Source organism: Aquarana catesbeiana, linkage group LG12, assembly GCF_042186555.1.
Source record: "Aquarana catesbeiana isolate 2022-GZ linkage group LG12, ASM4218655v1, whole genome shotgun sequence".
Lineage (NCBI taxonomy): Eukaryota > Metazoa > Chordata > Amphibia > Anura > Ranidae > Aquarana > Aquarana catesbeiana.
Window position 1 is genome coordinate 31,429,963 of NC_133335.1, and position 15,210 is coordinate 31,445,172.

Here is a 15,210-nt window from a genome sequence, read left to right on the forward strand (position 1 = left end):
CATAAAGACAGGGAAATCGATTTAAACCACTTGAAAACTTGATACCACCGCAAACCAGAAGAGTGCCCGACCACTGTAGCTGTAGATTCTGCTTACCAGAAGTCAAGCTTAAAAGGTAGATGGCTATAGCCTGGCCTAGGCCCTTTAGCTTGCAGATGACCACAACAGGGACGGTAAATCGGATGGTGCAGATCGCTCCCTCTGTCCCGCTAAAGTGTCCGTATACACTCAAATGGATGCTCAGGAAAAGAGAAAACTAGCCATAGTGTAATATAGTCTAGATTCCAATTTATTAAAACAAAGTATTGCACTTACATTTAAAAGAGATTAGTATTGCGTAAAATAATGCCGGCCGGCATTCTTTTCCCCATTGACAACGTCTGCTGATGACGAAACGCGTCTGAAGGAAGGCACGTAGTGGCGTCACCACGCGACTGGAGTAGGAGGACGGGCTCTGTGAGCATCCTGAGCATCCATTTGAGTGTATATGGACACTTTAGCAGGACAGAGGGAGCAATCTGCACCATCCGATTTACCGTCGTTTTAGCAGCGCTATTTGGCTGCTAGCGGGCAGTTTTAATCCCTCGCAGCGGCGCTTTGCTGGCCGTATAGCAGCGCTGCCCCATTGTTTTCAATGGGGAGGGGCGGTTGAGGAGCGGTGTATTCACCGCTTCTCCACCGCTGCAAAGAAGCTGCTGCTGAAAGGGGTCTTAGGGATGACTTAACTGTGATGTAAGGGGCACTGTGCCATGCTCTGTCAGGGGGCACTGTGCCATGCTCTGATATCAGGGGGCACTGTGCCATACTCTGATGTGATGTCAGGGGGCACTGTGCCATGCTCTGATGTCAGGGGGCACCGTGCCATGCTCTGATGCCAGGGGGCACTGTGCCATGCTCTGATGTTATGTCAGGGGGCACTGTGCCATGTTCTGATGTGATGTCAGGGGGCGCTGCTATGCTCTGATGTAAGGGGTCACTGTGCCATGCTCTGATGTAAGGGGCACTGTGCCATGCTTTGATGTAAGGGGCACTGTGTCATGATCTGATGTCGGGGGCACTGTGCCATGCCCTGATGTAAGGGGCACTGTGCCATTCTCTGATGTAAGGAGGCACTACTGTGCCATGCTCTGATGTAAGGAAGCACTATTGTGCCATGCTCTGATGTCAGGGTGCACTGTGCCAGGCTTTTTATGACAATAACTTGCATATAAGCCTTTAAAATTAGCACTTTTGGTTTTTCATGTTAGTGTCCCATAGACTTTAATGGGGTTCCGCGGCTTTCAAATTTGCCGAGAACAATGCCAATCGTCTGAACAAAAAGTTCACCAATCCCTAGTGCTAAGATCGAGGAAACACTCCAGGAAAAGGTGAGACAACCTGATTTTAAAGCCTCTCTCTTGGAGCCCTAAGTGATTTTACAACATCACTAAGTTTGCCTCTCCAGGACCGTCACTACTGTAACCCCCCCCCCGGGACCATTCCTCTCTCTTTTCCCTTTCCCTCCTTTCTTTCCCCCCACCTTCGTTTCTTTCTCTACTCTTCTATTTTTTGATATGCACTGCATACTCCTGTTTGGTCCTTTCTAAACCCCAAAGCTATCACTGGGGCGGGCCAAACATGAGTTGTCACTTTATCTTCTTTCTTTTCCATTGCACTTTAAATGCTGTTGATGTCATCGCCCTATGGGCGCCAACCAATCCTACTCTGCCTACAAGTCCCACAGGGGATTTTCATGATGTTATGCACTGTAATTTGTAAATTCTATTATGCTTCTCCTCGTTTGGAAATGTTTGGTTTACCATTTTCTATACATTTAACTGTATGTGATGGCATATCTTATATCCAATACAATACTTGAACAAGAAAACAATGCAGCATTAAATTGACCCTCAACATCTCTCTTCATAAACTCTTTTTTTCCATGCAGCTATAAAAACAGTATTCAATGTGTAGACCGGGCAGTTCCTATCCCTCCTGCCTTTATCGAGCGCACCACCTTTCCAGAAAGTCTGCACAGAGCTTTGGGTCCAATGCAATCATTCTTGGTCCTTTGGTGTCCTGCTCTGTCAGGACTCTATCCGCAATAGACACTCATGAAGACCTGGCATTCCTGCTAATATCTTACATGCCCAAATGAATGCATGGCAGCACACACAAATGCACTGCAACACATGGGTAGCTGGAACTGGCGCCATACGGCTTTCATATGGGAGCCAGTTCCTCTGTGATTGCTCGTTGACCTTCGGTGCATTTGTTCCCATGTTACCTTGCATCTGTGAATACTTGTTACCGACACGGCTTTCCCCTGGACCTGTCTTCTGTCTGCCTCCTGATCTGACCCCGGCTTGTTAAACAGACTTCTCTATCTTATCCTACTCTAACCTTGGCTACCCTCCTGACCATGTTTGCTCTTGTCCCCACCCGGTACCTGACCCAGGCTTTGAACTGGCTTCTCTCCTGACTCCTGCTTTGTCTGAATCCTGCTACTTCCCACAGGAGCCACCTGTCTGCAGACACTATCCTGGTGTCTCATCTGGGTAGCTGGACACCTCATCTGACACCACTCCAGTCAGAGCATCTCCGCAAGCAACTCCAGCAGGCGACCTGTGCTTCTTTGAGCCTGACTCCTCCTGTCTCATGGGAGTCTGGAGCTTAGCCGCAAAGGGAAGCCCTTTCTCCATTTGCCTCCATGTGTTTCATCTTTGGTAAAATATCTACACAAAGCTACAAAACATACAGTCATGCCAGGGTAGTATGTTCTTTATTAGAACTTTGAGCCTGATCTTGTGAGTATAGCAAAGGCAGACCATTCCACTATTCTCTTTAGGCCTACAGAAGGGTAGCATAGCCTTGGTGATTGACAGAATTAATAAATTCACAACCACGCACTACCCGCCTGGATTTTGCATGTTCTCCCTGTGCCTTCGTGGGTTTCCTATGGGTACTCCGGTTTCCTCCCATACTCCAAAAGCCATGCTGGTTGGTTAACTGGCACCTGTCTAAACTGGCCCTAGTATGTGTATGTATGAATGTGAGTTAGGGACCTCAGATTGTAAGCTCCTTGAGGGCAGGGACTAATGTGAAAGTATAATTTATATGTAAAGTGCTGCGTGAATTGAATTTAATTCAATAAATACACAGAGAAACTGACATCACTATACCCTGCACTATCACTATTTAAAGGCAAACTCAGCATCCAGCCAGAAGGAGGTGCACATCAGGGTACTAGGCTTCTCTGTGTCACCATTGGGTGGAAATTGACTAAGGTAAGAAAAAAGGACCCTACTAAAGTCTGTTTTCAAAGTAAAAATCAATAGAGGGTTTGAAGTGTACTCCAAGCACTGTACATACTGTTCTTTTAGAATAGAATTGTGTGAAGATCTATGGACATTTTGGGATCAGTCTAGAGCCATTTAGCCAACCTACACTGCTCTAAACTGTGGACTTTTGTACAATAACTTCCACGTAAGGATATTTCTTTTTATTACCAACACAATCAAATATAGACGCCATTAAAGTGTGCATTTATCGTTTGGTAATCCTCACTGCTGTGGCATTGTTCATTACAATTTTCCCTTTGATGGCGTAATTACAAATAATATAAGGGTTAAAGCAGATAACTATGCTTTCAAATATATTTATGTTACAAACGGCAAATAGGCTTATCTAATGTCTGGATTTTCTCTGTAAATTAAATAAGTCAATTAATAGCTACTACTTTCAGGAGTATGCTCCAGCCAGTCCTCTGTGGTCCTCAAGAGGGTAGATATACCCTCTCCAGTGAAATATCCATTAGTTCATTATGTAGTGTGCCAGTAACTGTCTGTTACATGGCTCCCTTGGGTGGCAGGAGACAGTAATGGTCACTGCAGGGGTGACACACAGCAAAAGGGCAATCATCTCATCAAGATGTGCATGCTTCAAAGAGAAGGGTTAAAGACCAAACATAAATTATACAGAAAAAGACCAATTAAAACATTTAAGCTGCACAAACATATCAAGAAATACAAGCTTGAACACTTACAGGCTTAAGCCTCATACATACGATCGGATTGCTGGCCAACAAAACTGTGGACTTTTGTCCGAAGGGCGTTGGCTGTGGACTTTTTTCCGAAGGGCGTTGGCCCAAACTTGTCTTGCATACACACGGCCACACAATTGTTGACCAACAATTACGAACGTAGTGACGTACTACATTGTTTTTCAGCTCTTTAGCGCCACCCTTTGGGCTCCTTCTGCTAATTTTGTGTTAGGAGAAGTTTGGTGAGTGTTGATTCGCACTTTTCATTTCGCACTTTTCAGTTTGTTTCTGAACGGCCGTTCGTCAACCAGCCAAGCTGCAGAATTGGAGGAGATAACGTGTTATTTATTTTTGGCCTTGGAGTTATTGCTTTGACATTCATTTTTTTGGTTGAATAATGATTTGATTTTGTATATTTTCTATATTTTTGGATGCATAGAATGCACTTTTTGGTTAAAGAGGAGTTCCCATTATAAAAAAAAAATTAAAAGTCAGCAGTTACAAATACTGCAGCTGCTGACTTTTAACAATCGGACACTTACCTGTCCAGGGTCCAGCGATGCAGGGCATCGAAGCACCGCTCGTCGGCGCCAGCATTGTAACTGTGGGCTCCCGGCTGTGGCTTCACACCCAGGCACCCAGTGCACATGCGCGAGCGGCGCCGCGCACCGTGATTGGCTGCTCAATCATCTGGGACCTGTAATGTGTCCCAGATGATTGACAAGAGGGAGGGGGAAGGGCTGATCTCCCTTCCTGCACCGAGAGAAGTGACGTCAGGAGCCCAGGCGCAGAAGGAGGCAGACTATGAGGGACCCCCTAGCAACAGGCATTTGGAGGTGAGTAAAAAAAAAAAAACATTTCTCCAAATGTTTTTTTTAATTTTTTTAAGCACAATAATTTTTTTTTTTTTTTTTTTTTTGGGGTGGAACTCCAATTTAAGTTCTATTGGCAGATAGCATGTCTATTTTTATTTGTTTTCTTTTTTTAATGCACAATAAAAAAAATTGTGGAGAATAATACTTGGCTATGTGTTTTACTTCAAATGACAGTTTGGGAGTAGGCAGTTACATTTAAAAAAATACAATGTAAAATTAACAAGGGACACCAACATAGTTGTATCTTTGATCTTAAAAACTACAGATAATGGTGTTGTGGTAACTTGCCCAAATAAAAAAAAAAAAAAAAAAAATAATATTATTATTCTTGATATCATTAGAAAAAAAAAGCCTTTGAAAATTAGTTTGCAATAACTCAATCAGTATCACCAGCAAAAAAAAAAAAAACAGTTTTTAACTTGTAAACAACAAATCTCAGAAAGAGGCTTGGTCCTTAAGTGATTAACAACTTAGATGTGGCTTGCACGTTTCAAAAGCCTGTGCCCCCTTCATCACGAAGAGGGCACAGCCCCGAAACGCGTAAACTACGCTCATCTGGGTGGACACGCTAAAGTGGCGAAGTTTGGATGGGATTATGTTACATGCACTTTACCCTGTACTTTTGTAAGTACATTGGAATTTATTTCTTTTTTTTATCAGTGAAAGGTTATTATGGTAGTGCACTATGCAAGTGTGCAAGTGTGCTTTCTTCTTTTCGCTTAAGGGTCATCCAATGTCTTTAAGCATTGGAGCTTCTAAAAAATAGGCAGGACACAGGGCGTGTTACTCATAACAACCAAATTGATGCGGTCAATATTCTGCTTTAGATTGCAAAAAAAAAAAAACGGATTGATCATCACAGACAACTCCACTGCTTTCCATTTTCTACAGTTATTTTTTAGATGAGCCCATTTGTGTGCAATCCTGTAATAAGAAAAATAAAAATACCAAACTCAGCGTTGTGGTCCTCTGGGATTTGGTCCATTTGCTAAAACAGATGTTCTTCTTGTCTCAAAAGACAAATTATATTTAAGAAACATTCAAAAACTGGCCTATTAATCTCAGAGCTGATCTTTGTACAGTACACCTAATTGTACAATTCTTTATCTTTTTTTTTTTTTTAAAGCCATGCATAAGAGCAATTTATGATGGGCACAGCTGGCCAGATTTTAAAGCACTGTATAAAGTAGAAGGCATGCATGCAATTAATTTATATTGTACGTATTTCTCTATTTATATGGTCAGTTTGCAGGATAAAAGAAAAAAAAAACAATTTATCTTGGTCCTAAAGGATACTAACAAATGTCAGAGAACTACTGCAGAGGAAATACTTGTATCCCCAATCCAGTGATCTTCACTGTGCACCCCTGTGTGCAACCACACATCCTTTTTCCCTAGAATATCTGCTCCATTCATTCCGACTGGAGAGCTGTAGTCAGTGGCGGCTGGTGTGCAAAAATTTGGGGGGGGGGCGCAAACAAACTGAAAAATTCAGAAAAAAAATCCCCATCAATTGCAGCCTCAATGTGCTCATCAAACGCAGCCACTGTGCCATCAAACGTAGCCACTGTGCCATCAAATGCAGCCACTGTGCCCATCAAACGCTGCCACTGTGCCCATCAAACGCAGCCACTGTGCCCATCAAACGCTGCCACTGTGCCCATCAAACGCAGCCACTGTGCCCATCAAACGCTGCCACTGTGCCCATCAAACGCAGCCACTGTGCCATCAAACGCAGCCACTGTGCCATCAAATGCAGCCACTGTGCCATCAAATGCAGCCACTGTGCCCATCAAACGCTGCCACTGTGCCCATCAAACGCAGCCACTGTGCCCATCAAACGCAGCCACTGTGCCCATCAAACGCTGCCACTGTGCCCATCAAACGCAGCCACCGTGCCCATCAAACGCAGCCACCGTGCCCATCAAACGCTGCCACTGTGCCCATCAAACGCAGCCACTGTGCCATCAAATGCAGCCACTGTGCCATCAAATGCAGCCACTGTGCCCATCAAACGCTGCCACTGTGCCCATCAAACGCTGCCACTGTGCCCATCAAACGCAGCCACTGTGCCCATCAAACGCTGCCACTGTGCCCATCAAACACAGCCACTGTGCCCATCAAACGCAGCCACTGTGCCCATCAAACACTGCCACTGTGCCCATCAAACGCAGCCACTGTGCCCATCAAACGCTGCCACTGTGCCCATCAAACGCTGCCACCGTGCCCATCAAACGCAGCCACCGTGCCCATCAAACGCAGCCACTGTGCCCATCAAACGCAGCCACTGTGCCCATCAAACGCAGCCACTGTGCCCATCAATTGCCGCCACTGTACCATCAAGCACAGCCACTTTGCACATCAATTGCCACCACTCTGCCAAATGCAGCCACTGTGCCCATCAATTGCTGCCACTGTGCCCATCAAACGCAGCCCTTATGGACGCACCGCCACTGAAAGTGGTCACTTGGAATTTGTGTCTGCACAGTAAACATTGTTGGATGGAGGCTGACGGTAAGTATTTAAAGAAAACTATACATAGGGACATTTGCACTTAAAAGGATTACTCCAAGCAAACTGCTTAATACACAGTTGAAATACATAAAAGTGATCCAGGCACCCCAGGCAGCCAACATAGCCAGGTCCTGGACATCTCTCTCCAATGCACTGCAGCTAGGCACAATGAGGTATCAGCAGCAAACGAATGAAGTTGTAGCTTTCCTTTTTCTCCAAACGGGAAGCTTCCAGTGTTAGGTGAACAGCACTGTGCAATGCAGTAGACCCTCACTGACTCACTGTGCTGCTCCTTTTCTTCCCAGTCTGAGCTCTGCTGCAGAATGGATTACAGAAGTCTATCCGCAAGACACATGTAAGTACAGTGATACCTTGGTTTGCAAGTAACATGGTATACAAGTGTTTCGCAAGATGAGGTATATTTAAAAAAAAAATCCTGAGTTGATTTGCGAGCAGGACCCAAGAAGCTGGTGTATATATTACCATATGTGGCCAGAGGTCTGAGGGCACTGGTGGCTTCAAGCGCTCCCTGGAGAACTCGGAGACGCTCTGAGACACTCCCAGCTGGGTGGGGTGGTCATAACGTGAGTCGGAGCACCCAACAGTGTCAACAGTTCCCGAGAGTCTCCGAGCATCACTAGCGCCCCTGCACCTCTGGACACATACAGTGCTGCAAACACCAGCGCCCCCGCACCTCTGGACACATACAGTGCTGCAAACACCAGCGCCCCCGCACCTCTGGACACATAGAGTGCTGCAAACACCAGCGCCCCCGCACCTCTGGACACGTACAGTACTGCAAACACCAGCGCCCTGCACCTCTGGACACATACAGTACTGCAAACACCAGCGCCCCCGCACCTCTGGACACATACAGTACTGCAAACACCAGCCCCCCGCACCTCTGGACACATACAGTGCTGCAAACATGTTCCCGTCACTGTGGATGAAAATGAACGTCGATTTGACCCCAACGATTAGAAAATCGAACGAATGTTCTTAAAATTACATTTTTTTTTAAGGAAGACATTGTTTTTTAAATAAAAATATTTGATCTCTGAGTCTGATGATATTTACCAGATTCATTCTTCAATAGTATTTACAGTATATCTACCCTTCTTATTATAGTATATACAGTATATCTCCTCTAATAGTATATACAGTATATCTCTTCTAATAGTATATACAGTATATCTCTTCTAATAGTATATACAGTATATCTCCTCCAATAGTATATACAGTATATCTCCTCCAATAGTATATACAGTATATCTCTCCTCTAATAGTATATACAGTATATCTCTTCTAATAGTATATACAGTATATCTCCTCCAATAGTATATACAGTATATCTCCTCCAATAGTATATACAGTATATCTCTCCTCTAATAGTATATACAGTATATCTCTTCTAATAGTATATACAGTATATCTCCTCCAATAGTATATACAGTATATCTCCTCCAATAGTATATACAGTATATCTCTCCTCTAATAGTATATACAGTTTATCTCTCCTCTAATAGTATATACAGTATATATCCTCTAATAGTATATACAGTATATCTCTCCTCTAATAGTATATCTCTCCTCTAATAGTATATATAGTATATCTCTCTTCTAATAGTATATACAGTATATCTCTCCTCTAATAGTATATACAGTATATCTCTTCTAAAGGTATATACAGTATAAATCCTCTAATAGTATATACAGTATATCTCCTCTAATAGTATATACAGTATATATCTCCTCTAATAGTATATCTCTTCTAAAAGTATCCCTCTTTCAATAGTATATGCAGTATAAATCCTCTAATAGTATATACAGTATATCTCTCCTCTAATAGTATATACAGTATATCTCCTCTAATAGTATCCCTCTTTCAATAGTATATACAGTATAAATCCTCTAATAGTACATACAGTATATCTCCTCTAATAGTATATACAGTATATCTCTCCTCTAATAGTATATACAGTATATCTCCTCCAATAGTATATACAGTATATCTCCTCTAATAGTATATACAGTATATCTCTCCTCTAATAGTATATACAGTATATCTCCTCCAATAGTATATACAGTATATCTCTCCTCTAATAGTATATACAGTATATCTCTTCTAAAAGTATCCCTCTTTCAATAGTATATGCAGTATAAATCCTCTAATAGTATATACAGTATATCTCTCCTCTAATAGTATATACAGTATATCTCCTCTAATAGTATATACAGTATATCTCTCCTCTAATAGTATATACAGTATATTCTTCTGTCTGTTATTCTCAGAGTGGATTAGATATTTTGCTCTCTAACCATATAGTTGGTTATTTATATTTACCACTGCATAGATATATTTAAGAATAAATTGCCTTTTTTTTAAACTTTACATATTAACTAAATTAGACACCACACTTTTCTTTTTTTTAAGGTTATTAACCGATTAATCGAAACAATAATCGCGCAAATAATCGATTATGAAAATAATCATTAGTTGCAGCCCTACTGGAGTCTCACACCTGCTGCTGCCACATCTCCAGGAAAAGGCTTCAGCAGAATAGCCATGAATGGAGGAGACAACAGAGAGGCTCAATAGCTTTGTATTGACGATTAGCCAACGATTACATTGTTAGCGCGATGGAGCTATGCCTGACCGAATGATATGACACAAGGGCAAAAACAGGTCTTCTGGACTGACCACAATACCAACGCATTGAGCTACCGTGCTTGTCTGCTCTATTTATTTCTGAACTGCAGACTTCACAGAACAGTCAGTATGCTGGCAATGAGCACATAGCAAACACACTGAATGGAAACGACAGGAAATAAAGCACAACGTGGACCCCTGTGTCTGTTCCCGCGACCTCCGCTACAAAGAAACTGAAACGTGTAAAAGAGTTTGTGGGAGTTTCGGCTCCTACAAGTTCGCAGCATACATGGGAAGTCAAAGAAAACAAAATGTCATTAGACTGTTACAAAAATAATCTTCAGCAATACATATTAGGCGTTATCTGAGAAATAAAGATCAATACTCCTAAAAATTCATACAGTAAAGATTTCTCTGAGCATCTATAAGATCCATTTCACGACACGAAGGGAACCAGTCAGCGGTGTATACCGCCGCCGCTCCCCCCCACCCCTCCTACATTAAACCGTCTGGTGGAAAGATATTAAATACCAGCGGAGACACAAGATGCTGGAATCACGGGAGATGCATTGTGGAAGATTTGTATAGAGCAATCTTCAAACTGCTCCCCTAAGAAGCACATTCTGCCAGGGAAAAGAAGATATGAATCATCCATGCTACAAATTCATTTCATAAATTGTCCTGAAATCGGAAATCGGCGAGTCTAGAGAAAAGTGCACTTACCTTTTAGTAGTCTCTGTCCCTCTTTGATGTTCGGTGATACGTGAGCGGTGTAGCCTTGTTCTGAGAAGCCCGGTGTACATTGTGCAGTACCATTCCCAATGTATGCCTGTAGAGAAAGCAACACAACACTCAACACTCAACCAAGAAAGAATCTACAGAGCATTTTTCGTGACTACACATTGTGAGTTATTATCCTAACCTTTGAAGGAACGTTACATTTGAGGTGGCCTTCACCTTTGAGGCTCCATGCACACTGGCTTAAAAAAACGTTGCTTCCACGGGAGTTTTGTGTTCTGCCTGTAGAAGCAACTCAATGTTATCCTATGTGTCCATGTACATTAGGATGTTTACAGGCATATTTTGAGCTCAATGTTTAGAAGCAGGAAAAAAAAACCTTCTGGTTCACGTTTCTGATTGGATCTTGGCAGAAAGAACGTAAAACTCTTCTAAACCCATCTAGACTTTGTACAAAAAATGCTCTATATTAGCGTATTTTACTCCCAAGAGAACAGATGGTTTTTTAAAGCGGAGTTCCACCCAAAAGTGGAACTTCCGCTCCTTGTACTCCCCCCCCTCAGGTGCCACATTTGGCACCTTGCGGGGGGGGGGCAGGGTACCTGTCTTTCACAGGTATCCTGTTCCCACTTCCGGGAGTTCGGGCCGCGGGTATTGACGTCACCATCCGGGCTCCCTCCTCCTCCTCTTCTTTCCCTGCTGCCGGGCCAGTAGGCGAGAGGAGCGGAGCCTCGCACATGCGCAGTAGGGTTCCCGGCGCAATGGAGGAGGCATGCACCCGACAGCTGATGAAACATCAGCTGCGGTGCCGACATCGATGGACTCAAGGACAGGTAAGTGTCCGATTATTAAAAGTCAGCAGCTGCAGTATGTGCAGCTGCTGGCTTTTAATTTCTGCATCGGTTGGCGGACCTCCGCTTTAAGCCCAGTGTGCATGGAGCCTTATGCCCTGTACACATGACTGGTTTTGCCGTTGGAATAAACTCTGAAGGTTTTTCCAACAGAATTCCGCTCAAGCTATCTTGCCTACACACGGTCACACCAAATTCCGTCAAGAACGCGGTGACGTACAACGAGGGACAACACGTTTGACGGGACAACACGTACGACGTCTTGTACTTGCTTCAGAGCATACGTCATTTTTGGTACGTCAGAACAGCATCCAGACGAGCGTTTTTCCGAATTTGTTCCGTTGGAAAAATATAGAACACGTTCTCTATCTAAGTCCGTCTGAATTTTCCACGTAAAAAGTCCGATGGGGCATACACACGGTCGGAATATACGATGAAAAGCTCGGACTTTTTCTGTCGGAAGTTCCGACCGTGTGTACAGGGCATTAATGTGCTTGCTGTACCATGTTTTTACACCTGATATGTACAGTCTTCTTTTAAAACCTGACATGTGTGTGTTAGACAATGCAATAAGCACTCTTGCTGAGCACATGCTGAGATTAAAACAGTTACAGGGTAAGGCACAGTATGTAAAGCCCAGATTATTCCCACTCTAGGCAGACTGGCTTGCAAAGAGAAAAAACAGGAACACACAATGAATGGCTTTCATTCATGACAGCTTGCTTACTATTGTGATCTGTGATTGGCTACAGCTAATCACATGGTACAGGGTGCTGTGTTTGGCCCAGGTTCCATGTGATAGATGTGGGTCAATTACATCATCACAATAGTAAGCAAAACAGTCATGAATGGAAGCCATTCATGATTGTTTTGTTTGTGTTGCAATCATGTGATTGATATGATTGGTCATAGCGATCGCATGATACCACGCCCGCTCACAGTGGCTGGGTACTGAGCGCCAGTATCTACTTTGTCCTTGGGACACAGTGCTCACGGTATTGCATGCCAGTGCGCATATGCTCAGGGACATAGCGATACATTGCTGAGCCTGTAGCTGCCACTCCGCTCACAGTAAAACTACTGTAGGTGGGCACAAAGTGGTTAATGTGCTGCAAAGATAAGCATAAGCACAATATGCAAATGTAGTAAATAAACACAGAATCCCCATATGTACATCTGCAAGTTTAAATACATACATACATTAATTAAATAATTTACAATTTATAATAAGCTCATGCTCATATATATATATATATATATATATATATATATATATATATATACACACACACACACACCTAAAAAAAAGAACATTCAACCTAAAAAAAAAGCAGCATATCGTTTTAAAGTAAAAAGCTGCTGATGTAATCAAATGAAACGAAACCTTCACCCAAAAATCAAAGTTGTTTTTATTTTCTTCCATCTCACAGCTGCTTCTTTTTTTTCAGGAAGGGTTACCGTTTTTTTTTGCATAGGTAGCAACTCCCACTTCCTTAAACTTTGCCTAGGCAAGGATGACGTTGTCTTGGACCTCCCACCCACAGCCTCCTGGGCGTACTTCACACAACTAAATAGGCTGCAAGACCAGTCTCCCTGCTCGATCTTGTGCATGTGCACTGGGAATACAGCTGTGAATTATCAGAATGTTGCAACCAGCATCCAGATCCCAGCTGGCAGCACCAGAGATCCACAGCCCCAGGGCTGGTGCGAGGATTTTTGGCACCCTAGGCGAAACCTCATTTTGCCGCCCCCTTGGCTCCACCCCTGACTCCACCCCCTTTGTCCTGCCCATGCAACACACGTGACATACCTGCCCCCTACACTGACCTACCTAAACTGACCTACCTGACCATTACACTGACCTACCTGCCCCCTACGCTAACCTGCCTGCCCCCTACACTAACCTACCTGACCATTACACTGACCTACCTGACTATTACCTTGACCATTACACTGACCTACCTGACCCCTACACTGACCTACATAACCACCACACTGACCTACCTGACCACTACACTGACCTACCTGACCCCTACACTGACCATTAAACTGACCTACCTGACCATTAAACTGACCTACCTGACACATATACTGACCTACTTGACCACTACACTGACCTACATGAGCACTACACTGACCTACCTGACCATTAAACTGACCTACCTTGCACATATACTGACCTACTTGACCACTACACTGCCCTACCTGACCTATACCATGACCATTACACTGACCTTAACCCCTACATTGTCCTACCTGACCACTACACTGACCTACCTGACCATTAAACTGACCTACCTGACCACTACACTGACTTACCTGACCACTACACTGACTTACGTGACCACTACACTGACCTACCTAACACCTACACTGACCTACCTGACCACTACACTGACCTACCTAACCCCTACACTGACCTACCTGACCACTACACTGGCCTACCCGATTCCTTCTTCCTGCACTATTCACACTCCACCCCCCTCCTCATCCTCCACACACACAGCTCGATGTACATCGGATGATCCTTCCTATACCATGACCATTACACTGACCTTAACCCCTACATTGTCCTACCTGACCACTACACTGACCTACCTGACCATTAAACTGACCTACCTGACCACTACACTGACTTACCTGACCGCTACACTGACTTACGTGACCACTACACTGACCTACCTAACACCTACACTGACCTACCTGACCACTACACTGACCTACCTAACCCCTACACTGACCTACCTGACCACTACACTGGCCTACCCGATTCCTTCTTCCTGCACTATTCACACTCCACCCCCCCTCCTCATCCCCCACACACACAGCTCGATGTACATCGGATGATCCTTCCTCCTCCTTACCTCTTCATCCCCATTCTCATCAGGGCTCTCCTCTGCACCGGGTGGGCAGTATTGGAGTCCCGACAGCACCACCTCTCCCAATGCTCCCCGAGCCCTGCCCCGCCCCCTCCATTGTACTAACACAGACACAGGCCTCACCAGAGAGGGACAGGCTGGAGCAAAAGGAGTCCCGGGGGTGGCGCTGTTAGGTATTACTGTGAGGAGGAGATGTCACAGCGGGGAGCTCAGCGGGACACATCAGGGGATTGGTGGCACCTGCAGTGGATGGGTTCCCGGGACAGTGGGCACTGAACGGGGCTCATAGCGACCAGGAGAGGTGAGCCGAGCTCACCCATGCCTGGGGCATCACCGGGACAGAGTCCGTGGCTGTGCGCTAGGTGGTAATGCGCCATAGGCGGCTGCCTAGTTTGCCTAGTGGTAGCACCGACCCTGCACAGCCCTCAGGAGAATCAGTTGTGGGGAAGACAACCCTGGGCTCCATGGGCTGGTAGGGTTCTATTCCTTAAAAATCAGCTGCTACAGTATCTGTAGATGCTGAATTTGAATTTTCAAACACCTGGTTGAAGTTCCTCCTTAATCTTTACATCCATTTATATCATGCTTCCTTTGCATGTAGAAAACAGCTGGTATATAAAAGCCATTGAAAGGGATAAGTCTATGGCCAACTACCTCTGTGATGGACAGCTCAACTCTTGCT

General features: G+C 44.3%; 1 protein-coding gene across 2 annotated transcripts in view; it reads right to left on the reverse strand.

Moving 5' to 3' along the window:
• CDH4 (cadherin 4) overlaps positions 1 to 15,210 on the reverse strand; it is a 1,105,063-nt gene that overhangs the window by 1,065,773 nt on the left and 24,080 nt on the right. For both annotated transcript variants that reach the window (XM_073607535.1, XM_073607534.1), the window contains exon 2: positions 10,784 to 10,889. In XM_073607535.1, the coding sequence (XP_073463636.1) occupies positions 10,784 to 10,889 (106 nt within the window). The remainder of the gene's footprint in view (positions 1 to 10,783; positions 10,890 to 15,210) is intronic.